Raw genomic sequence first — 23,768 nt, 5'->3', positions numbered from 1 at the left:
AGAAAGAAAGAAAGAAAGAAAGAAAGAAAGAAAGAAAGAAAGAAAGAAAGAAAAGAAAAGAAAGAAAGGAAAGAAGAAAGAAAGAAAGAAAGAAAGAAAGAAAGAAAGAAAGAAAGAAAGAAAGAAAGAAAGAAAGAAAAAAGAAAGAAAGAAAGAAAGAAAGATAAAAGAAAAGATGAAAGAAAGAAAAGAGGGAAGGAAGGAGAAAGAAAGAAAGGAAAGAAAGAAAGAAAGAGGGGCCGGCCGGGAAGCTGGAGCTAGAGGTAAGGTGTCTGCCTTGCAAGTGCTAGCGTAGGACAGACCACGGTTCGATCCCCCGGTGTCCCATATGGTCCCCCCAAGCCAGGGGCGATTTCTGAGCTCATAGCCAGGCATAACCCCTGAGCGTCAAACAGGTGTGGCCCAAAAACCAAAAGAAAGAAAGAAAGAAAGAAAGAAAGAAAGAAAGAAAGAAAGAAAGAAAGAAAGAAAGAAAGAAAGAAAGAAAGAAAGAAAGAAAGAAAGAAAGAAGGAGAGGGAGGGAGGGAGGGAGGGAGGGAGGGAGGGAGAGGGAGGGAGGGAGGGAGAAGGAAGGAAGGAAGGAAGGAAGGAAGGAAGGAAGGAAGGAAGGAAGGAAGGAAGGAAGGAAGGAAGGAAGGAAGGAAGGAAGGAAGGAAGGAAGGAAGAAATCGCTCCTGGCTTGGGGGACCATATGGGAGGCTGGGGGAATCAAACCACTGTCTGTTCTAGTCTAGCATGGGCAAGGCAGACACCTTACCCCTTGCGCCACCACTCCAGCCCCTAATAGTGATAATGTTGATGGTGGTACTGGTGACAAAGGTGTTGGTGATAGTGATGTTTATGGTGGTGGTGATCTTGAAGGTGACAGAGATGGGAAGAGGCACTTGTCCCAGCCTGAATGGCCACCACAGCTCTGGCTGCTCTGACTCCAGCCCTTCTTCTGTGGATTCTCTTGGATCTAAAATCTCTCCATGGAGAATGTGCTCCTCTCCCTTCTCCCAAAGCTCTGAGCCCTCCATAAACCAGGACCAAGATGACTGGATGCTGGGATGGCTTGTCGCTCTGGACACCCCAGGAATGTGATACAGAGTAGGGGTCAGACCCTCTCCCCCAGGAGATCGCTGGGGTTTCTAACTCCCTCCTTCCCTCACCTCCCTCCTTTCAGCCCTCCCGCAGTCCCAGCTGTTGCCTGTTGCGCCCCCACACCTCACATCCTGCAGGAAGCCCACTACTGTTCCCTAGGGAACATCTGGGGTGACATTAGGGTGTGGGGCGGGGGCGAGTGGGGCTGGCTCTGTGCCGACCCTTCCTCCAGCTCAGCAGACAGGTGTTGGGGAAATGACTTCAGCAGGGGTTTGGGGGGGGCAGCTGCAGGTGGGGGTGGTTGGTGCCTAACCTGGAAGTCAGGAGGTTCTCCCCCCAAGAGGGTGGGAAAGGTCCTTAGGACAAGCGACCCACACACACACTTATTTTGGCTCTCCCTGGTGGATCCCACCTTGAGAGGCTCCTAAAGCCTTTCATCAGCCCATTCTTTTCAGAGTTGGGGAGACCTTGTACAGGAAGGAGAATGAGAAAGCCTGAAGCCGGGCCGTGGGAACTGGCTGTGCTGGGAAGCAGCTTCTTTCCCAGCTCTCCTGTAGGTAGCGGAGATACAGCAGGATGAGGGAGGCGCAGCCAGGCCTGTTTGCATTGGATTGGATTTCAGTGAGGCCGGGGGGGGGGGGGGGGGGGCGCTAAGGAACGCGGATCCCAACCTCTCTCCAGGGGAAGGAAGGGGAAAGGACGGGGTGAGGAGTACTTCCGTCTTCTTTCCTGTTTGCTGGCCTCTCCACTGTTCTCTAGCATCCTTCTTGCCGGCTTCCCAACACTCCTGGTCAGCTCTGACCTGGTCATGTTCTTGACCCTCTTCCTGGTCAATATCTGTGTATCTGTGACTGTTCTTTTGTGGGAGACGGAGTGGTGTTCAGCTTACCTGATGTCCCAGTAACCCCATTCTTTCTCCAACCCAGGCCTGAGGCGGGGAGAGAGTGAGGGTGCATGGTCAGACCTCCAGTTTCTAAGGCTTTCCCCTCTGGGTACTTTTTTTTTTTTTTTTTTTTTTTTGGTTTTTGGGTCACACCCGGCAGCGCTCAGGGGTTACTCCTGGTTCTACGCTCAGAAATCGCCCCTGGCAGGCACAGGGGACCATATGGGATGCCGGGATTCAAACCACCGACCTTCCGCATGCAAGGCAAATGCCTTACCTCCATGCTAACTCTCCGGTCCCAAGGGTCCTTTTTTAAAAAACAAAAACAAAACAAAAAAAAACCCTAAACTTTAGTTGGTTTTTTTTTTTTCCGAAGTGGGAAACCACACCCAGTGGTGTCAGAGGTTACTCCTGGCTCTGTGCTCAGAAATCACCCCATTCGGGGAACCATATGGGATGCCGGCGATCGAACTCCCATCCTTCCTGAGTCGGTTGTGTGCAAGGCAAATGTCCTACCACTGTGCTACCACTCCAGCCCCTCCCCTCAAGGTCCTTAAGAGATCCTAAGACCCCATACACACACACACACACACACACACACACACACACACACACACGCACACACACACACACACACACACACACACACACACACAGAGCAAGCTACCTGCACCACTGAGGGCCAGTGTCCATATCTGTGGGACTCTTGGGACAGGTGTGGATACTTGCAAAGCAGTCCTGCCCTGTGCAAGTCCCAAGCAACCCCCAACACAGCACTGGACCCCAAGCAGCAGCAGGAGCTAATCACAAGGCTGTATGGCCAGCTAGCACTTTCAGGTATGACGCCTTGTCACCCTCCCAACCTTTAAAAAAAAAATCAATGAGGGACCGGAGATATAGCACAGCAGTAAGGCATTTGCCTTGCATGCAGAAGGTCAGTGGTTTGAATCCCGGCATCCCATATGTCTCCTGAGCCTGCGGGGGGAGATTTCTGAATGTAGAGTCAGGAGTAGCCCCTGAGCGCTGCTGGGTGTGACCCCAAAACAAAAACAAAGACGAGGGGCCGGAGAGATAGCATGGAGGTAAGGCGTTTGCCTTTCATGCAGGAGGTCATCGGTTCGAATCCCGGCGCCCCATATGGTCCCCCGTGCCTGCCAGGAGCAATTTCTGAGCCTGGAGCCAGGAATAACCCCTGAGCACTGCCGGGTGTGACCCAAAAACCACAAAAAAACAAAAACAAAAACAAAACAACAACAACAAAAAAAAACAAAGACGAATACACAAACAAACAAAATCAATGTGTCCAGGGGTAGGGTGTGTACTGGCCTCGCCAGCCTGGGTAGAGTATGCATTTGCCAGGGTGCTGGCCAGGTGGCTTGGCTGTTGACTTCATTCCAGTTTGTCCACATCCGGTCATCAATGTTTATTTTCCTGATTGGGTTTAATGCTTTATTCTATGTACTGCCCTCAGCCCACTGAGCACAGGAGCGGCTGTGGAGAAGCCCTGATGTGGAGGAATCCCACAGAGCTTTGGGCTCTCTAGCGCCTCCCACTGGCTCAGAGGGGGTTCACCATGAATTTCAGCCCAGAAAGACTTCTTGCGGGCAGCTAATAAGGTTCAGATCAAGAGGTTTACCTTGATTGCAGAAGGACAGTGGTTCAAATCCCGGCATCCCATATGGTCTTCCGAGTTTGCCAGGAGTGATTTCTGAGCATAAAGCCAGGAGTAACCCCCCCTCCAAAAAAAAATGAGGTAGGAAGAGGGCCCAGAGCTTTTGCACAGAGGTAGGACGTTTGCCTTGTAGCACAGAGGTAGGGCGTTTGCCTTGTACACGGCCAACTTAGGACCCAGGTTCGATCCCCAGCATTTCCTATGGTCCCCTGAGCCTGTCAGGAGTAAACCCTGAGTCCCGTCAGGTGTGGCCCCAAAACAAACAAAAAAAGGAGGTAGGAAGTTTGCCACAGAGTGGGCACGCAGAGTTAGGACAGAAGAGGGACCATTATGACAATGATAGTTGAAAATGATCACTCTGGACAAGAACTGGGTCCTGAAAGGAGGTAACATGATCTGCAAGATATCTCTTCAGTAACAATATTGCAAGCCACAGTTTCTACAAGAAACAGGAGGGGCCTGAGTGGTGGCACAGGGCATAAGGCATCTCTGCCTTGTGCAGCTAGCCTAGGGCAGACCGCAGTTTGATCCCCCAGTGTCCCATATGGTCCCCCAAGCCAGGGGCGATTTCTGAGCGCATAGCTAGGAGTAACTCCTGAGCGTCACTGGGTGTACTCCCCAAAACGAACAAACAAAAAGAAACAAAGGAAAAGAGAAGAGAGAAGAAAATGAAGTAAAATGTCATAGAGGCAGGCAAGGAGGGCAAGAGGGAAACTGGGACAATGGTGGCTGGAAATGTGTAGGAATGAAGAGATGGGTGATGAAACACTATGACTGGAACTCAATCATGAACAACTTTGCAACAGTATCTGATGGCTCGATTTAAAAAAGTGTGTTGGCCACAAAGAGATACGAGTTTAGTTAGAGAAATAACTACATTTTGAACTGTCCTAATAATGAGAATGTATGTGGGAAATGGAAAGCCTGTCTAGAGTACAGGCAGGGGTCGGGTGGGGAGGAGGGAGATTTGGGACATTGGTGATGGGAATGTTGCACTGGTGATGATGGGTGGTGTTCTTTACATGACTGAAACCCAAACACAATCATGTATGTAATCAAGGTGTTTAAATTAAAAAAAAAAGTGTGTTGGGGGGGCCGGAGAGATAGCATGGAGGTAAGGCATTTGCCTTTCATGAAGAAGGTCATTGGTTCGAATCCCAGCATCCCATATGGTCCCCTGTGCCTGCCAGGAGCAATTTCTGAGCATGGAGCCAGGAGTAACCCCTGAGTATGGCCGGGTGTGACCCAAAAACCACAAAAAAAAAAAAAAAAGTGTGTTGGTGATGAAGGTATGTTGTCCCCTACTTCTGGGGGGGGGGGGGAGGGAGACAAGGAGGAGCACATGTGTTGCCCCCTCTCTTTGGAAAATGACTGAGGAGGCTGCAATTTACTGGTTCTGAGCTGCCAAAACAGACTCAGGAATCACTAAGAAAGTTGCTGAAATGCAGAATCCTTGGGGCCGGTGTAATAGTGCAGAGGATAAGGCGCTTGCCTTGCACACTGACCCAAGTCCAATTCCCAGCATCCCATAAGGTCCCCTGAGTTCACCAGGAGTCACCCAGGAGTGCAGAGCCAGGAATAACCTCTGAGCACCACCCAGTCTGACTTCAAAACAAAACAAAAAAACAAAACAAAACAAAAAAAACAAAAACAAAAACCAACTAACCAAACAACCATAACCCCCTCCTAACAAAGGCAAACAACAACAAAAATGCTGATCGCTTGGCCCCAGCCAAGATATGCTAGGACAGGAATCCTGAGCCCTGGTATCTGTTTTTTCACTAGGGTGATTGATGCTTGGAGGGAGAGATTCCCCCAGACTAGGGGATGGGGAGAGGCTTGTAGTAACCTTAGTACAGTGCTTCTCAAATAGTGGGGCGTGCCCCCCAGGGATGGGCTCGAGGCTCCCTAAAGGGGGGGCGCGTTTGACCTCAGCAAATACTGTCATAATAAGCTAAGCCCCATGTTTATGTCTTTGTCTGTCTCTGGAACTAAGAGTTGCTGTGTCCTGCTTCAAATCCCGCTTTTGAAAAGCTATGCATTACAAAACAGACTCATTGTAGCCATTAATCCAGACATCACCTCTGATTAAAAAATCAAGTCAAATTATTTTATATATTTTTGTTTTGCAGGTTAAAGTTTTTTTTAATAAAGATACTATTTACAGCCGCGTGGGGGGCGCGAAAAATGATTTTTCTTCCTGGGGGCATGACAGAAAATAATTGAAAAGCACTGTCATAGGAGGACTTTTGGCCCTTGCTGAACTCCTGACTGGAGCAGTAGCGCCACCTGGTGCTCACTACTGGAATTTCCCATAGTATCCTAACCAAGCCTGTGCAGGGGGCGTGTCTCTGTCACTCGTCTCTTGAATCTCATTCTTCCCCCAGTTTGCAGACCCAGGATGTGTGTTATGTGTGTGTGTGTGTGTGTGTGTGTGTGTGTGTGTGTGTGTGTGTGTGTGTGTGTGTCTGTGTGTCTGTGTGTGTGTGTGTGTGTGTGTGTGTGGCTTCACTAGATCTCCAGTGTCGTGTGTATTTGATCTCTCAAGATGTCTCTGAATCACCTGAGCTGATGTCAATTGACATTTTGTTCTTCTCCTGAATTTGATGAACAACCATGGAAAATGTTCCTTAATTCCAAATGGAAAAATTAATTCCTTAAGGCTCGCATTCGCTTCTTCTTCCGCACATCTTCTGTTATGTTTCCTCAATACAAAAACTTTTCCTTTGGGACTGCAGTGATATATCATACAGTGGGTTGGGCAACCTGCCTTGCAAATAGCTGACCTGGATACAATCCCTGGTACCCCATATGATCCCACAAGAATCACCAGGAGTGATCCCTGAGCTCACCTCCAGGTGAGGCCCTCAACTCAGAAAAGTTTCATTCTTTGGAGAAAAAATTTTAAAAAAAAAAAAAAAAAAAAAAAAAAAAAGCTAGATCAGGTAAATAATTCAGATGTCTTTCAGTTACCTGATCTGGGTTTGGTCCCTACTATCCGACATTGTCTCCCAAGCATCATGGTATACAGATCTGGAGGGCCCCCAAGCTCTGTGTTCCCAGCAGGCAAGACGTGAGCAGCGCCATGTCCTTGTACTTAGCATTTTGGGCAAGAATCTCTAACAGGGTCCCCAAGGGACCTCCTAACATCCACGTCCCAATTGCTCTAATAGAGCCAATTTATGCTGTGACCAGCCCGTGTTGTGGTGTTTGAGTACAACTGTTTTGGGAATCCAGAGTCTCATCTATGACTGTTTCAGTGCCTGAGACGTAACCGAACCTCTCAGCTGAACCAGTTGGGTGATGGGATGGGGTCAGAGAAAGGGTCCCTGAAACACGGACGTTTCCCGAAAGTAAGGCTTCCACCATGCCAGCCAGATCATTATAAATCCTCTTTAATCATCAGTGGCTCAACCCAGGTGTATGTTTCTGATCCCTGCCTGCTCCCCATTAGCACAGCCCCCCCCCCCAGTCCCCAGGGGCCAAGCATAGGCCAGGCTAGCTTCTGGGGAGTGTGTGCTGGGGTGGGGGTGGGGGTGGGGGGGGAAGGCCACATCCTAGTTCCTGGGACCGCTTGGGCCAGATCTCGGCCACTAGGACCATCACCCTGGGCAGCACAGCTGCTCTGAGCTACTGGAGTAAGAAATCAGTGGGCTCATATTGGGGACCCAGGTACCATGCTCAGGTAAGAGCCCCCATCCCATCTCCTCCAGTGAAAATGTGGAAACCAAAGACAAACAGACAGATAGACATTGAGCATTGAGAAGTGCTCAAAGCTGCCTGGACAGCCCCTGCCATGGGGCAGTTCCCCCCAACCCCATTTTTAAAATAGCTCCCCACAGACCCGACCCCATCCCGGAGCAAGGGTCCTGAGGAAGGCAGCAAGGAACATTTGCTCCAACTTGCTAAGGAGACCCCCAGGGGTGAGGGTGGGCAGCAGGGTCCAGGACCACAGGACAGGGGCTCCAGGCTGGCAGCAGAAAGGCAGTGACACGGGGGGTGGGGGCTCTGGACCACCCAGGCTGGCCAGGAGAGGGCCCTTGGCAGTGAAGTGGGATATGGGTCTGGAGCTGGGGTGGGGAGCTCTGAGGTCAGCTGGGGCTCCGCCACCTCAGTACTTGGGGACTTTGCTGTAGTCCTCGGAGTGGACGTGCCGGCACAGACAGATGGACAGCAGCATCCCCAGGAGCTGTGGGGGACAGCCAAGAGTCAGGGGGGCTGCAGTCTCAGCAGGAGGTGGGGGTATGTGAAGGCAGGGCCAGAGGGGTATGTCTAGAAGCCGTAGAACCTCTAAAAGCTTATGAGGAACCCCAACCCCTTTCCACCCCACCCCCAATGTTATGGGGCGGGACGACCAGGGGCACTTGGGGATGACAGAACAGGGGCCCCTGACGAACCTCAATGACAGCGACACCCGCGCACACGCCCAGGATGACACCCACGTTCTCCTTCAGCCACTCCTGTACCTTCTTCATGCAGCCCTGCGTGGAGACCAGTCATGTCAGTCACCCCAAATAGGAGCCCAGCCGACAGATTTTTCCCCCTCTCCCTGCCCCATCAGGAGTTTCTGCCCTGGTTTGTGTACTTCCTGTATGGACAGTTCAGAATGGCAGGGCCCAGGGAGGAAGAAAGGGGGAAAGAGAGGGGAAGGAGAGAAGTGGTGAGAGGAAGGGGCAAGTGGAATGAAGGAATTGGAGAGCCTGTGACCAGGAGAACCCCCAGCCCTCCATCCTCTCACACACCTCCTTGTTCACAGGCCAGTCCTCCGGGTTATTGCCACTCTGAGTCTGGTTACTAGAGGCCTGGCAGAAGCCCTTGGTGACCAGACGGTTGTCATCGTCCTTCTCCCGAATCTTGCAGGAGCAGGGGTAGGTGACATTGGTGTTGTTCATGAGCCACTCATTGGACGTCCAGTTGAGGTAGCTGACCCAGCCGCAGCATTCCGCCTGAGCACAGGAGAAGGGGACAGGCAGCTTAGGCCAGCACACTGTGGCCTAGCCATACCTCCTCCAGTCCAGCCCAAACTCAATACAGGACATTTAGGTTTCACTTCCCTGTGGCATCTACGAGCCACAAGGGACTTGAAGGGGTCTTTCAGGGAAATGCACACATACATCATAAATATTTCATCCAGCAGCAAACAATGCCTGGACCACACCCCCATAGGAAGCAGAGCAGGAGCAAAATTCCAGCTCTCAGAGAAAAGCAGATGGGACATAGGCGGCAGCTGCTATGACATGTGGATTCGGACCCGGTGCCCCCAGCTCTGCCCTCAGTTTCCCCTTGTGCAAAAAGGGGAGGCAGTAGCTTCTAACTTGTAGGGTTGTTAGAGGGAGCTGTGAGGTAGAACAGTTAGGGATGAGGTTTGTAAAGCAGCCAACCCCTTGGCCTTGAGATTCGGGTCTGAGCAGCCTGGTGGCCAAAGTGAAAAAGGAAGCAGGCTCCATTCTGCCTTTTGAGGGGAGAAAAGGTGCTAGTTTCAAAGCGAATAATAAATAATAACAACAATAACAACAACAGCCTTTTCAAGTCCTGTATGCTAAGGCTGGAGGGGAATCTTTTTAGGGGTTCGGAAGGGTCCCCTGATGGGTGAGATGCTCTTGGTCACATGTAGGCTTGAATTCCCAATGGCCCCGAGATCACAGGGACTAGGATGGGAATGGCAGAAAGACAAGGGGAGTGTGATGTTCTCAGGCAAGCATTGTTCTGGCCTATGATGGATGGACGGGCCTGCACTGCTCTGAGAAGTTTCCTTATCTGGAGAATGGATTGATCTTGGCTGCTATGCCAGAGTTCTGGGAGGAGCAGATGGGCTGGCACGGCTGAGTACTGTACCCCAGGAACTGGCCATAAGAGTTTCTCTTGCCATCTTCCCAGCTTCCAGGTGAGACTCATCCTAGCAGCGGCCAGCAGGGGGCGTGCCAAGCATGCTCCTGGGCCTGCAGGCTCCGGCTAGCTTTGCTTCCAGCACTTTGTGACGCATCTTTCTTAAGCAGAAAGTCTGGCACCTAAGAGGGACACCGGGGTCCCCCATACTCAAGCAAAATGCCTGTTGCTCTGCCACTGTGGTCTCTGCCTAGTTGAGATCCCCCATTCCGGGTTTCAGCGGCTGTTTAGGACAAATAAAACACAACCAATGCAATGAAGACTGTAATGAGCTCCATGAACTCATAGAGGGATCAGACACTCCGCAGATTAGGGAATTTGTGCTGGCCTGGTCCAGACAGACAGACAGACAAACATGCAGAGACTTCAGCGTCTGGTGCTTCCATACCTTAGCCTGCACATCGTCCCAGGTACTCTGCAGAGTGTCCTCCTGATTGCCATTGTAATTCTGGATGAGTTTCATCACGATCTCGCCAATCTCCTGCTTTAGCTGCAAGGGCAGAGCGAGGGAGCAAGGTCAGAGTCCTAAATAATTGCCACCTCTCCCAGAATCGTCACTCCCCCAACAACCTGGGGACTTGCTCAGGAGATGAAACCCTCCCCTTGTTCCTTCCCATTGCTTTTTGACATTCCTGAGTGCCAGGAATGTTCTATGCAGGTGCCACCCCAGGACTCCCAGTGTGGGCTGAACATTGCCGCCCTACAGAGCACTGGATACTCAACAGTTGGATGGCGCTTTAAGCTCTAAGCTCCCCACTGGCCTCCTCCACTTGCAGAAAAACCTCTGGGTCCTCCCAAAGGCCCCTCTAGGGGAGGCCTGAATCCCTTGGCCCTGCTCTGCCCTGACCTCTTCTGTTTTATTCTTCCTGACTGTTCAATGACTCCCATTTCCTGCCCCAGGCCCTTTGCTCATGCTGGTTTGACTTGGCATCCTTGCCCTAATTATTAATACAAACCGATCATCCCTGCTCAAATGCAACCTCCTCCAAAAGACCTTCCAGTACTACCTGAAATAATAGCACCCCGTTTTTCCCCTTGCCCAACCCCAGATAGGTCTTCCTCCAGCAAAAGGAGCAGGTCTGACTCAGTGGAACCCCTCTTTCTTTTTTTGGGCTCCAGTATGCTGTGATAGAAGAGACTTGGTCAGGAAGGGGCTGTATATAAGAACACGGAATACATGGGTACTTCCAAGGAGGGCCACCATGGAGCGGGGTGCCTCTCCATGCTCATTTTCATGTTCACAAGGTGGGGACCCCACTGCCAACCTACCCCCAGAGAAGCAAGACAGGGAGAGTGAGGCTCAGCTTCCTGCCATCCTACAGAATACGGTCCCCAAGACTGTGGCAGAGATACCCCAAGAACAGTGAGCCTAGTGTTTTAGACCAAAACCCCCTCCCAGAAAATGGGGTGGGGATACCAGAACCCAAGTAACAGAAATGGAAGGGAGATGGAATCAGAGGCTTTTCCATTTTTGCTTTTGTTTTGGGTCACTCCCGGGGGTGCTCAGGGGTTACCCCTGGCTCTGTGCTCAGGAATGACTCCTGGCAGTGTTATGAAAACCAGATGGGATACTAAGGATCACGACCCCACCCTTCATTACATGCATGGTAAGCTCCTGACCCACTAAAGTAGTCCCTGCCCCCCCCACCAGAGAGTTTTTCTGGAACATACTTGCCCCCTCTCATTAGACCCACTCAGCACCTTGATGGCCCCTCCAACGGGCTAGAGAATTTGGGGTTCTGCTTAGAGAAGAGAGAAGCACTTGCTTTTTGACCTAGGAAGGGGGCTGAGACAAGTCTTAGGGACACATCATTCATGCAAATTGAGGCAGCCCAGGAGGAGGAGGGGCTCCTCACAGCAGCTGGCCTGGCCCCAGAAGCTCTCCTGCCCTCCTGCCTGGACAGTTACCTGGTCATCTGCTTATGCAGAGCCACCAGGGGCCTGAGTGAGGAAGGCAGTAAGTACCTGGTCCTCAGCTCCCCAAGAGAGGGGATTTGAGTGACCTGAGAGACAGATGTTTCCTGGTGACACTTTCAGAGCTTTTCAGGCAGCCACTAGCTCTGAACCAGAACCCACATCCTCCTGATGGGTCTACAACAGCTCCTCGTTTGCCCCACCCCCAGCCAGGAAATCAGCCCTTCTGGACTTCATTCTGTCCCCCCCCCCAAACAAAACCAGTATGAACACTGAGTTCAACCCCAGAACTACACCAACAAAACAAACCTCTCAGTGAAGTGTTTGTTTTCATTCACATAGAGCACTGTGAAACCAGTTGGGCAGCGAGAAGATTTGTGAACTTCTTTTTATTTTTTGGATTTGGGGCTACACTCAGTGGCGCTCAGGGTTTACTCCTGCAGGTTCCATACAGAATGCCGGGGATTGACCTAGATCGGCCGTGTGTGTGTGCAAGACAAACGCCCTACCCTCTTCACTATCACTCTGGCACCATATTCGTGAACTTCAGTGCTCTGTTTTGCAAGGCCTGAGACCTGCTGAGCACCTTTCACGCATGATCTCATCTGAGTCCTCAGAGCCCACCTGTATGGCCTAGGGATTCACCTCATTCCTTCACTTCAGAGATGCAGAAAACAAGGCCCAGGGAGATTAATTATCTCAACCCCGCACACATGGAGAGAGAGAGAGAGAGAGAGAGAGAGAGAGAGAGAGAGAGAGAGAAGGAGAGAGAGAGAGAGAGAGAGGAGAGAGAGAGAGAGAGGAGAGAGAGAGGAGAGAGATGAGAGAGAGAGATGAGAGAGAGAGATGAGAGAGAGAGAGAGAGAGAGAGAGAGAGAGAGAGAGAGAGAGGGAGAGAGAGAGAAATTTAGAGCCAGAGCTGAGTCTGATTCCAGAGCCCAGATTTTCACTTCTGGCTGCTTCCTCAGCATTTACACCTCAGGTAGACAGGCCTTTAGGAAAACTGGGAAAAGTCCCATGCTACGACCAGGCCACACAGCTGCTTGACTCTTTCTGCTTCCACCAGTCCAGCTTCCCAGAGAGCGGGTGATCCCCGGGGTGTAGAAAGGAGAGGGAGGCATGGAGTGGGGGGATCCCCAGAGATCCCTGCGCAGACAGCCTGTTCTCCACACACAAGCCTCAGTCTCTATTCCTGCCAGAGGCTGCCAGGGCCAACACCTGTGTGTCTCTAGGAGTCTCTACTCAGGGCCTCTAAGTTGAGGTGATGGTTACCTCAAAATAACCACCAACCCCCAGCCCTGAACATGGCTCAGAGGTTGTGGTGCAGGACCTAGATGGCAGAGCCCAGGGGACCTTGTCAGGAGCCCAGAGGTTGGCCCTGGCAACAGGGTTTTTGTCATCTGACCAGAAAGAGCAGAGGGAGGGAGGATAGAGGCACATGGCCTCCCTCAAACTCCCAGGAGGCTTCTGTCTCCTTTCACTTTGACACCTGCTCTCCCTCCTTCCTCATCAGCGAATCCTTGCCTTAAGGGTACCCTTGGCTCTCATGGTGGGCTGTCAGCATAGTTGTGAGTGCTTTTGGGTACAGAGCAGCCAGGCTCTGAGTGGGAGAGAAGGACTGGAGCCCACATCATGCCTCCCAACCCACCTAGAAATTCTTAGAAGCAGTCTTGTTCAGGCATTAGGGCATTCAGGTGCTAGAGGCTGAGACTGGTTTAGGTGTGTGTGGGGGGGGGGGAGTGGGCCTGGTTCAGTTATTGGAGACTGGGGCCAGATTTTGACTTGGGGTGGGGCCAGGTTTTGACCTGGGGGTGGGGCCTGGCTTAGGCACTGGAGGCAGGATCTGGCTCAGCCACCAAGTGCATATCATATGCTCCACTGCTCTCCGCGATCTTTCCAGAACACAACCTGAATGCATTCAATCACCCTCATTCACCCAACCCCCAAAGGATAGGTAAAGGCCACTTCTGTTTTGTTGGGCTGTCTCTACCAGTGCTGGGACAGGAAAGGAAGCTTGGCCAGGCATCTGGAAGTTTCCACCCCCCCCCCCACTCCTCTCCCACTCCCCGAGAGCCACAAGGTCCTGGAGAAACCCGTTTTACCACCAAGACTTGGCCACGCAGGTGTGGGTATATCAGCTAGCTTGGGCTTCCAAGGGACTGAAGGCCTCCGGACAGGCCTTTCCAGGGACACTCAGAAATCTGGCCAGTCCCTAATCTGGATACCTAACCCCTAGTAGCCAACCACCCAGCCACAGGGTCTTTTCCCCATAGGGCTCTCAGGTGCCCCCTTCAGAGACTGGCAGCCCTGGGCCATCTCTGGTGCTGGCAAGCTCCAGACCACTAAGATGCCATCTTCCTCCTGTTGTCCCCCATCCTCAACTATGACAGTCCATGCATGAAGTCACCAACCCAGGCTCCCAGGCTGGGGAAGTGTCTACAGTCACACAGACATCAGAGCACACCCCAGTATATGACCTACCACCTCCCAAACTCAGCTTTGTTTATTTTTGGGGTGAGGGTCACAGCTAATGCAGCTCAGGGTGTTCCTCCAGGATGATTCTTGTTTTGTTTTGTTTGTTCGTTTTGGTTTTGGGGCCACACCTGGTGATGCTCAGGTGTTACTCCTGGCTATGTGCTCAGAAATTGCTCCTGGCTTAGGGGACCATATGGTACACCGGGGATCGAACTGAGGTCCGTTCTGGGTCAGCTGTGTGCCAGGCAAGTGCCCGACTGCTGTGCTACCGCTCCGGCCCCTCCAAGATCATTCTTGATGTGACTAGGAATCAAGCTCTGAAGGCAAAGCATGAGTATCAGCCCTTTGCACTCTTTCCCGTTCCCCAGACCTCAGAGTGGCCCATGACACAGAGGTCAGCTAAGCCCTCTTAGATGAGGAAACAGCCCAAGACCCTTAGTGCACCCCAAGGCCTGGCTCCTTGCAAATGTTAACACCAACCTGACAATGCCCATAGCAGCCCTTTCCACGTGGCTATCAAGAGGGTCCTGAGAAAGGGAGTAGGGGCTGTGGCACCCCACCACCTCACCCGCTCACTGTTCCTGATGGACATTTCTGTGGGGTGAGCCCAGTTCACAAAAAAATCCCCCCTTCTGTCTGGCTCCTTTTGCCAGACAAGCTGCAAAAGCCAGGTGAGGTTCAGGTGGAATTTTCAGAACCACAGCAAAGGACAGAGGACCTGTGTGATAGGACAGAGGTGACCGTGGATTCTGGCAGAAAAGGGTTCTAGAGGGGGTGGGGAGAGGGGAGCTTGGACCCTGGCCCATGAACTGATCCTGATCTCATCAGAAAGCAATATGGGGACCTGGATAAACAGTACAAAAAATTAAAAAATAGGGACCGGAGAGATAGCATGGAGACAGGGTGTTTGCCTTGCATGCAGAAGGATGGTGGTTCAAATCCCGGCATCCTATATGGTCCCCTGAGCCTGCCTGGAGCAATTTCTGAGCCTAGAGCCAGGAGTGACCCCTGAGGGCCACCGGGTTTGACCAAAAAACCAAAATAAATAAATAAATAAATAAAAATAAAAATAAAAACAACTACCATGCACGAATCAACCCAGATTTCTTCTCTACACCCTATATGGTCCCTGAGCCTCACCAGAAGTGATCCCTGAGCACTGCTGAGTGTAACCCCCCAAACAAACAAAATTAGTGTCTAAGAAGTCTAAGCACATAATCCCCTAAACATTGCAGGGAGCAGGAGCCAGTGAGATAGCATGGAGGTAAGGCATTTGCCTTCCATGCAGAAGGACTGTGGTTCGAATCCCGGCATCCCATATGGTCCCCTGTGCCTGCCAGGGGCGATTTCTGAGCATAGAGCCAGGAGTAACCCCTGAGCGCTGCCCGGTGTGACCCAAAAACAAACAAACAAACATTGCAGGGAGCAACCCTAGAGCCCCATGGCCCCCCATTACTGAATGTGCCCCCAAAACAAAACAAGAAATGTACTACAATCTCCACTCCCAAGGTCCCAGGGACTAGCATGGGTGAGATCATTCTTCTGAATCTGGAAACCATGGTCCCTAGCCCCCCTCGGAATGGCTGTGGGGACCGTGCTGCTGGGACCTAGAGTAGGAGGGAGACCACTTGAACTGCAGTGCAGGCAACCCAGTGGGGAGTGTGGGGATGGTCCTTCCTCAATCCTGCTTTTCAAAGGGCCCCTTTCCTTCAGGCTCAGACAAGCTCCCCAGGCCAGGATGGGCCCTGCGCAGGAATAAACACAGAGCGGGCATGTTTAGTCTGCCTCAGGCATTTACAATGTGCTGGGAAGAACAAATAAATTCTCTGTCCTGGTGTGGGGGATCAAGTGGCGCCAGGGCTTCCCCAGTATGGCCAGGAAATTTCCCCTGCCTTCCAAAAAAGGGGGGGGGGCAGGTGAAGGGATTCTGAAAAGGCAGGTGGAAGGAGGAGGAACAGTCAGGAGAGCTGCCCTGGGGATGGAAGGTCTTCTAAGGTAGCCAGCAAAGGTGATATAGACTGTGGAAGAGAGTTGGGTACAGAGGGCAACAGTGGGGTACAGACCTGGCCTATCACTCTCCCTTTTTGGGCCTCCATTGTCTTCTCAATTTTTTGTTCTGATGGGTGTGTGTGTGTGTGTGTGTGTGTGTGTGTGTGTGTGTGTGTCCATTTGGCTATGCTCAAGGTTTACTCCTGGCTCAGCATTCAGGAATCACTCCTGGATGGTCCCTAAGTCATATAGGATGCCAAAGATTAAACCCAAGCTGCCCTCATGCAAGGCAAGGCAAGCACCCTCCCTGCTATACTAGCATTTCAGCCCCCTCCATTTTTCTCTTTTTAAACTGGGAAATGCTTGCACAACTGAAATGGAGGTCAAGTTCCAACCCTTCATCCTTTGTTATCAAGATGGAGAAATGTGCAGGGGTGAAGAGGTGGGTGCTAGACCATCAGGGATTAGTGGCTTCTGGGTCATAGGTTCTGCCCTGAAACTTGTTTTCTCTTTTGCTTTGTTTGGAACACACCCAGTGGTGCTCAGGGCCGACTTCTGACCCTGCACTCAGGAATTACTCAGGCATATCTCAGAGAACCATATGAGATGCTGGGATTTGAACCTGAGTCAATCTCATGGAAGATACATGCCTTACCTGCTTACTTTTTTGGTTTTTGGGCCACACCCAGCAGTGCTCAGGGGATACTCCTGGCTCAGTGCTCAGTGCTCAGAAATTGCTCCTGGCAAACACGGGGGACCATATGGGATGCCGGAATTTGAACCACTGTTGGTTCTAGATCAACTGCTTGCAAGGCAAATGCCCAGTTCTTTATATATATATATTGGAGTAACAACAGGGACCCAGAGAAACCCCTTGTGCTACAGGGCAGCTTTGAGACCTGACTCCACAACCCTGGGAAAGGGGTTTCACTCCCTGAAATCCCAGCTTCCGGTCGGCCTGCCCAGCACACTTGGCTCTTCCTTGAGTAAAACCATTATTTCCCCTTTTGCCTTGGCTGCCAGGAAGCTTGGTGTTAAGTGGGGCCTCGGCGGTTGTGAGGGTCTCATTGTTCCCTGACTTTCGGAACAACGGTCTTTGTCTCTGCACACATGGCTACTGATCTCTCATCCTTCAAGCTAGCCTGAGCCGATCCTCCCCGGAAACAGGCTGGACGTGGATAGTAAGTAAAATGCATTTGGGTAGGAAACCACAACAATCAAGATTTCTCCAGCAGGAAGCCAGAAGTCAGGTTGTCCCCAGTTCAAATTTTATGGGCTGGCAAGTTTACTAGAAGGAACCAGATATAGGAGCCGGAGAGATAGCATGGAGGTAAGGCGTTTGCCTTTCATGCAGAAGGTCATTGGTTTGAATCCCGGTGTCCCATATGGTCCCCCGTGCCTGCCAGGAGCAATTTCTGAGCATGGAGCCAGGAGTAACCCCTGAGCACTGCTGGGTGTGACCCAAAAACCACACACACACACACACACACACACACACACACACACACACACACACACACACAAAGAAGGAACCAGATATACGTGTTCCCTAAATGCTATAGTAAACAGGAGCATCCAACAAGACATTCCACACCCTCTCTCCATCCCCCTTGAAGTCAGAAGTGCCTTTGTGATTTTGTCTTGGGGTGATGGTTGGAAGAGCTTTTCTGATCAAAGGGATAATAGTGACAGGCTAACTACCTTCTTCCCCTTCCATTGGCCCTGGCAGTACAGATGAACCCAGTGCTGTGGCAACCACTTGGTGTCCAGAAGGTGAGAGAAATGACACAGCCAGCCAAAACTGGGGGTCTCAGGTTTGCAAACACCCCCCCCCATTTTTTTTTTTTTTTTGCAGATATCAACAGCAGCCTCCTCAAGAGTCTGAGCCACAAAGGTTTTCTTTACCTGAGGGTCGAGTACTTTCCCTCTGACTTGGGATGAATGTCTTTATTAACATTATCTTTATTAGCAATGCCTTTATTTACCTTCTCGGACTTCATTGGTACCTTCCTGGCTTGGATTTCACACTTACAAAAGTACTTTCATATGAAAAGAGCAACAAGCATCACTGAATCCTTCCAACCTAGCACAAACTTTGTGCTGATTTTTAATTGGGAGAGGGGTCTCTCAATGTTCAGAGGCTGTGGGGCCACTCAGACCAGTTAGTCCAGAGGGTGCAATGCCCAGGCTCAGGGCTGTTGGGGGCCACCAAGACCACCCTCATGGTACCTAGGGGAGGTGGTGGCTGTGACCAGATAAGCAGGGCCAGGGTGGAACTTAGGAACTCACATACAGCTCCAGCCCTTTGCACTATCTCCCTGGCCTTTGTGCTAAATGTTTTCACTGAGATAATCTGCTGGTGGGGCAAGGGCGGAGACCCAGGAATCTGCCTGGCACCACCTACAGGATGGAGGAGACCCTTCTTCCCTCAATCTCAAGTTCCAGTGGTGCTTACCTCTTCCATTTTGAAGTAGAGCAAGGCCCCTGCTGCCACCTGGGCTATGAGGATCAGGAGGAGGAAGGCGAAGTACTGTGGACACAAAGCAGGGTGAGCTGCGGTCCCTCTTTGGCAGTCCCCAGCCCCAATTCCGCACACCATGACCTCTAGCCTGGGCGCCTGGGCAGAGGGACCCACTCACCAGTCCCAGCAGGCAGCGGACCTCCTTGACGGCGCCGATGCAGCCCAGGAAGCCCATGAGCATGGTGACGGCGCCCACGCTGATGAAGATGTAGGAGCACACATTGAGTGTGTGGGAGGAGGCCTCTGTGGGGAGACAGGTGGGATGAATGGCTGGCAGCCCAGAATCCTGCTATGCATTCGGGGAGCCGCAGCCCAGGACCCTGCTCCTTCTTTCACCCCTGGCAAAAGTCAGGCTCCTGTAGAACCTATCGCTGACCTGATTTTCTCCCCGCCTCCTGTCTGCCTCAGTTTCCCCTTTACCCCCTCTGCCTGTGGAGGTGCTACTTGGCTCATCACTGCCATGCCCATGAGCCGTGCAGTGATGGTTGGAAATAGACAGGGAAACTGAGGCCCAGAGAGGGAGCCTGGTGAGGGGCAGGGTGTGGGGTTTGGAAACTGGATACTACCTACCAGCCTCACTCTATATGGCTGGATATAAGGGGGTTGCCCCATTTATTCGTTTGGTAGTCAGTGACCATAAGCACCATACGGTAATTAGGGGAATACATCAGACATGAGTCCTGACACCCCCTCTCCCCCACGCACAACCATCTTGGCCTGGGGAAGAAAAACCTTGAGCTTTGACATTGGGATGAGGGTGAGGTGTAGGTGAGAGGTTCCTTCACTTCTCTGTTTGTTTGTTTGTTTGGGGGTCACACCCAGAAATGCTCAGGGATGACTCCTGACTCTGCACTCAGGCATCTCTCCTGGCAGTGCTTGGGGGACCAGATGGGACCATATGACCCAGAGATTAAACCTGGGTCAAAGGCCCGGAGAGATAGCACAGCGGCGTTTGCCTTGCAAGCAGCCGATCCAGGACCAAAGGTGGTTGGTTCAAATCCCAGTGTCCCATATGGTCCCCTGTGCCTGCCAGGAGCTATTTCTGAGCAGACAGCCAGGAGTAACCCCTGAGCACCGCCAGGTGTGGCCCAAAAACAAAAAACAAAACAAAAAAAAGCAAAACAAACAAAAACAAACAAATAAACAAACAAAAATCCTGGGTCAGGACCAGAAAGATAGCATGGAGGTAAGGCATTTGCCTTGCATGCAGAAGGATGGTGGTTCAAATTCCGGCATCCCATATGGTCCCCCGAGGCTTCCAGGAGTGATTTCTGAGCATAGAGCCAGGAGTAACCCCTGAGCATTGCTGGGTGTGACCCAAAAACCAAAATAAATAAATAAATAAATAAATAAATAAATAAATAAATAAATAAATAAATAAATAAAATAAACCTTAGTCAGCCACATGTAAGACAATTGTCTTACTGGGTGTACTATCTCTCCAGCCCCACCCCTCACATCTTGATCTCGGAATTTTCTGGAACCCCAGGTCCACCCTACTCTCTCTACTCTCAGCAGAGTTCCTAATGGGGTGGAATAAGGTGGGGAGGGGGTCAATCCTGCCATTTTTCTCCAGGATTCCAATAAATCTTCCTTTCCCTGGAGGCTTCAGCACTCACTCTTCCCAAACTGCCTAGATTGGGGGTAACTGCATGTTCTCCCAGCAAATACTTCCTGAGAGAAGGGCCTAGAAACTTCCGCAAATGGGCTGTGTGCTGGCTGTGGGCAGACCAGTGGTTTTTAACAGCTGCTTAGACGACTCCCCATATGTGTGGAGGCCCAAGAGCTAGTAAAGCTGTCTGGGTGCCTAATAACATGGTCTCAGGTGAGACTCCCCCAGTTCAGGATATCTCCATTGCCTCAGTTGCCATCCCTGTCTCCAGCCTGTCCAAGCTCTAAGCAGCCTGGCAAAGGAAGGAAGGGGCATGGTAGAGAAATCTTCTAGATCTTTCTATGTCGATGGGTGTTAGCATGGCAGGGCTGCTGCTATTGGGACATGCCCCTAAGCTGTTCATTTTCTGTTTCTTTTTCTGTAAAAGAGAACTAAAATCCCCTTCTCAATGATATTGAGGAGGATGGGGTCGGAGAGATAGCACAGCAGTAGGGCATTTTCCTTGCACACAGCTAACCCAGGATGAGCCCAGGTTCAATCCCCAGTATCCCATATGGTCCCCTCAACCTGCCAGGAGTGATTTCTGAGTGCAGAGCCAGGAGTAACCCCCTGAGCACAGCTGGGTATGGCTCTAAATGAATAACAAAACGAATATGTTGAGAATGAAGATGTCTTAAGACACTTCCACAGTCACTTGTGGGACTTCTTCAAGGTAGTCTGTGTGAGACTCCTTCCAGGGGCTTCATTTCTCTCACAACTGCCTCATAAATGTGCATTCTGTATCATTCTCCCTGCACAGATGAGAGGCCACAAAAAGTAGAGAAACCTGAGCAGAGGGCATATTTTGGGCAGCCTGGTCCAGCTATCCACCCTGAGCCCCAAAGGCAAATGTGTGGGGACCCTGTAGTGCTTCTGTTCTAACAACTTGGGATGGCCAGGCCCAGCCCTGCAGGTGGATGGATGGACAGATAGCCAGATACAGCAAGGGTCTGGTCAAGAGAGGGATAAGTCCCACCCCTGAGTCCAACATAATCCCTCATTGATCTATGACTGTCGGCAATCTCTGTCCCCTCTCTGAGCCTCTGTTTACCCACATGAACGGTAGCAGTATTAGTCTAGTGCAAGTGGCAGTCCTGGTTCAGACTGCCTTAACCAATCTCTGAGAAACTTTTTCAAATGCTTGGTAAAAAGGTTTTAGTTTTTAGGAGGCATTTTTGTTTATTTGTTTTTTTTTTTTTTTTTTTGGTTTTTGGGTCACACCCGGCAGTGCTCAGGGGTTACTCCTGGCTGTCTGCTCAGAAATAGCTCCTGGCAGGCACGGGGGACCCTATGGGACACCGGGATTCGAACCAACCACCTTAGGTCCTGGATCGGCTGCTTGCAAGGCAAACGCTGCTGTGCTATCTCTCTGGGCCCTTGTTTATTTGTTTTTAGGCCACACTCAGAAATATTCAAGGATCATTCCTGGTGGTGCTTGGGAGACCATTAAGGATGCCAGGGATCAAACCTCGGCCTCTCACATACAAGGCAAGCACTTTCCCCACAGTACCATAGCTTCAGTTCCTGGAAAAAAAATTTTATCCTAACTGATCAGATAGTAGAGGAAGCTGGGGATGGTTCTATTCTGGTATTTGTTTTAAAATAATCCCCCCCCCCCCCGACTTAGGGCTGGAACGATAGTACAGTGATAGTAATTTGCCTTGCACACAGCTGATTTGGGTTTGATCCCTGGCATCCCATATAGTCTGAGCCTGCCAGGGGTAATTCCTGAGTGCAGAGCCAGGAAAAAGCCCTGATCATTGCCAGATGTGCCCTTGCCCAAACCAAAATAAGATAAAATAGAAACAACAACAACAACATCAAAAAAGGAAGCTTCCCTAGAGCTTTAAGGGGCTCTGGGAAGTTCATCCAGTTTTGGGTTCTAGGCCTGAACTGGGATGAGAGGATTGGTCTGTAAGCCTGAAGAGCAGGGTACAGAAACATGGGGATGAGCCACAGAGAGGAGAGCAGTGGGGTGCTGGCCAGAGAACAGGCCACAGTCTGCTGTCCATTCCCAGCAGAATGAAGACTGAAGGAAGACTCCCCTTGTTTTCTATTATTCTGAAGTGCGACTTCACCCCCCCCCCCCAACCTGGGACCCAGAGTGACAGGTGCAACCCTCCATAACCCACACGGGCCTGGCTCCCAGCAGCTGTCAAAGGGCCCAGTTCAAACCCACTCTGGGACAGCTGCCGGGAGGGAAAGGAGCCAAGGACAAGCTCACTGACAGGAGGGACAAGTCTCGTGGGCCTGGAGGCTGGGCGGCCTCTCTCAAATATTAGTTTCCACAGCGAGTGGGTCACGCTGCAAACGAACAAGTCTGGTGAGCTTCCTGGAGATAGCAAGAGCCCACAGGTCCCCTTATCTACCACCCAGGGGCCCTTGGGTTCCTTTCCTCATGCTTCTGATGAGTTTTATGAACTTCTCCTGTGCCAGAGACAGCAGTGACAAACAAAGCTCTCTTCTGGAGACATAGCCTGCCACAGAGAAGCTGAGCAAGGGAAGGATGTTGCTTCTCTGGGCCTCGATTTCCCACCTGTATGGTTGGGATCCCAAACGTTCCAAGGCTGATGCAGAACTGGGACAGGCCATCGATGCCAGCCCCAGGTCCCAGCCTGAGAACACAAATGCCGGAAGCAGAGCCTGGGCAGTCCTCTCTGAAGCACATGCCAGCTCACTGGCATACAAGCCTCGCCCGCTGCAGCTCTCCACCCTGGCAGAGGGTGGGGCTGGTGCCTACAATTGCTGAACAGGCAGGGCCAGAGACTGGGCACAGCATTCTCAAGGTCAGGGCCCTGGGAAGGCGTTGGCATGGGAGAGTCATCCTGGGTGCCCCACAGTGTTCTTCAGACAAGAGCAGCTTTGTGTGGGGAATGGCAGAGAGCAGCTCAGTCCCAGCAACCCCCGCATGGACACCCAGGTGGCACGGTTGGGTGCCAGGGAGGGCCCTGAGACAGAGGCCTTGAGGGAATGGCCTGTTTATAGGGATGGGGTGAGGAAGGGAGTGGGAATAGAGGGTCCTTACGGAGGACAGAGATGAAACTGCTCTTGTCGGCAAGGATCCACACCCCGAAGCCCAGAATCACAGCACCTAAGATCTGGAAGAAAATGGGGTTTGTGAGAGGGGCCTTGAGAGCAGGTGGGTGAAGAGAAGCTACCTGCTCACACTGTAGTGGCAAATCTCACAGCAGAGCTGGATGTGGGAGGACCCACACATATGACAGCACAAAGCCTTTGGTGTGTTCTCCCACATACCTCTGGGCCACTCCTCACCCCTCCCACCATCTGAACCTTATGCTTGTTCACTGGAGAGGGAGGTAGCCTGGAGATACAAAAACCTCTGTGAACCCCTTTCACTTTCATGTTCAGTTCTAGGACAACCTCCTGCAGGAAGCTTCCTGATTATTTTTACTTGAACTATGGGGTACACTGAATGCCTACTTTGTCACTGGTGTGTGTGTGTGTGTATGTGTGTGTGTGTGTGTGTGTGTGTGTGTGTGTGCGCGTGCGTGTGTGCGTGTGTGTGTGTGTGTGTGTGTGTGTGTGTGTGTGTGTGTGTGTGTGTGTGCTCGCTTGTCCTTTTTCTTTTTTGTTTTTTGTTTTGGGGCCACAGTCGGCAGTGCTCAGGGTTTACTCCTGGCTCTCTGCTCAGGAATCATTCCTGGTGGGGTTCACGGGGCTAGATGAAGTGCAG

At 51.4% G+C, this 23,768-nt stretch overlaps 1 protein-coding gene across 2 annotated transcripts in view; it reads right to left on the bottom strand.

The window, feature by feature from the left end:
• Nucleotides 1-7,176: 7,176 nt before the first annotated feature.
• Nucleotides 7,177-23,768, bottom strand: part of CD82 (CD82 molecule) — a 42,230-nt gene continuing 25,638 nt past the window's right edge. For both annotated transcript variants that reach the window (XM_049779887.1, XM_049779888.1), the window contains exons 4-10: nt 23,100-23,172; nt 18,542-18,666; nt 18,358-18,432; nt 9,913-10,014; nt 8,381-8,584; nt 8,036-8,119; nt 7,177-7,827 (exon numbers count right to left, since the gene is read on the bottom strand). In XM_049779887.1, the coding sequence (XP_049635844.1) occupies nt 7,750-7,827; nt 8,036-8,119; nt 8,381-8,584; nt 9,913-10,014; nt 18,358-18,432; nt 18,542-18,666; nt 23,100-23,172 (741 nt within the window). In that variant the 3' untranslated portion in view covers nt 7,177-7,749. The remainder of the gene's footprint in view (nt 7,828-8,035; nt 8,120-8,380; nt 8,585-9,912; nt 10,015-18,357; nt 18,433-18,541; nt 18,667-23,099; nt 23,173-23,768) is intronic.

This window comes from Suncus etruscus, chromosome 9 (genome assembly GCF_024139225.1).
Source record: "Suncus etruscus isolate mSunEtr1 chromosome 9, mSunEtr1.pri.cur, whole genome shotgun sequence".
NCBI classification, from domain to species: Eukaryota; Metazoa; Chordata; class Mammalia; order Eulipotyphla; family Soricidae; genus Suncus; species Suncus etruscus.
This window is presented reverse-complemented; position numbering and strand designations above follow the sequence as displayed.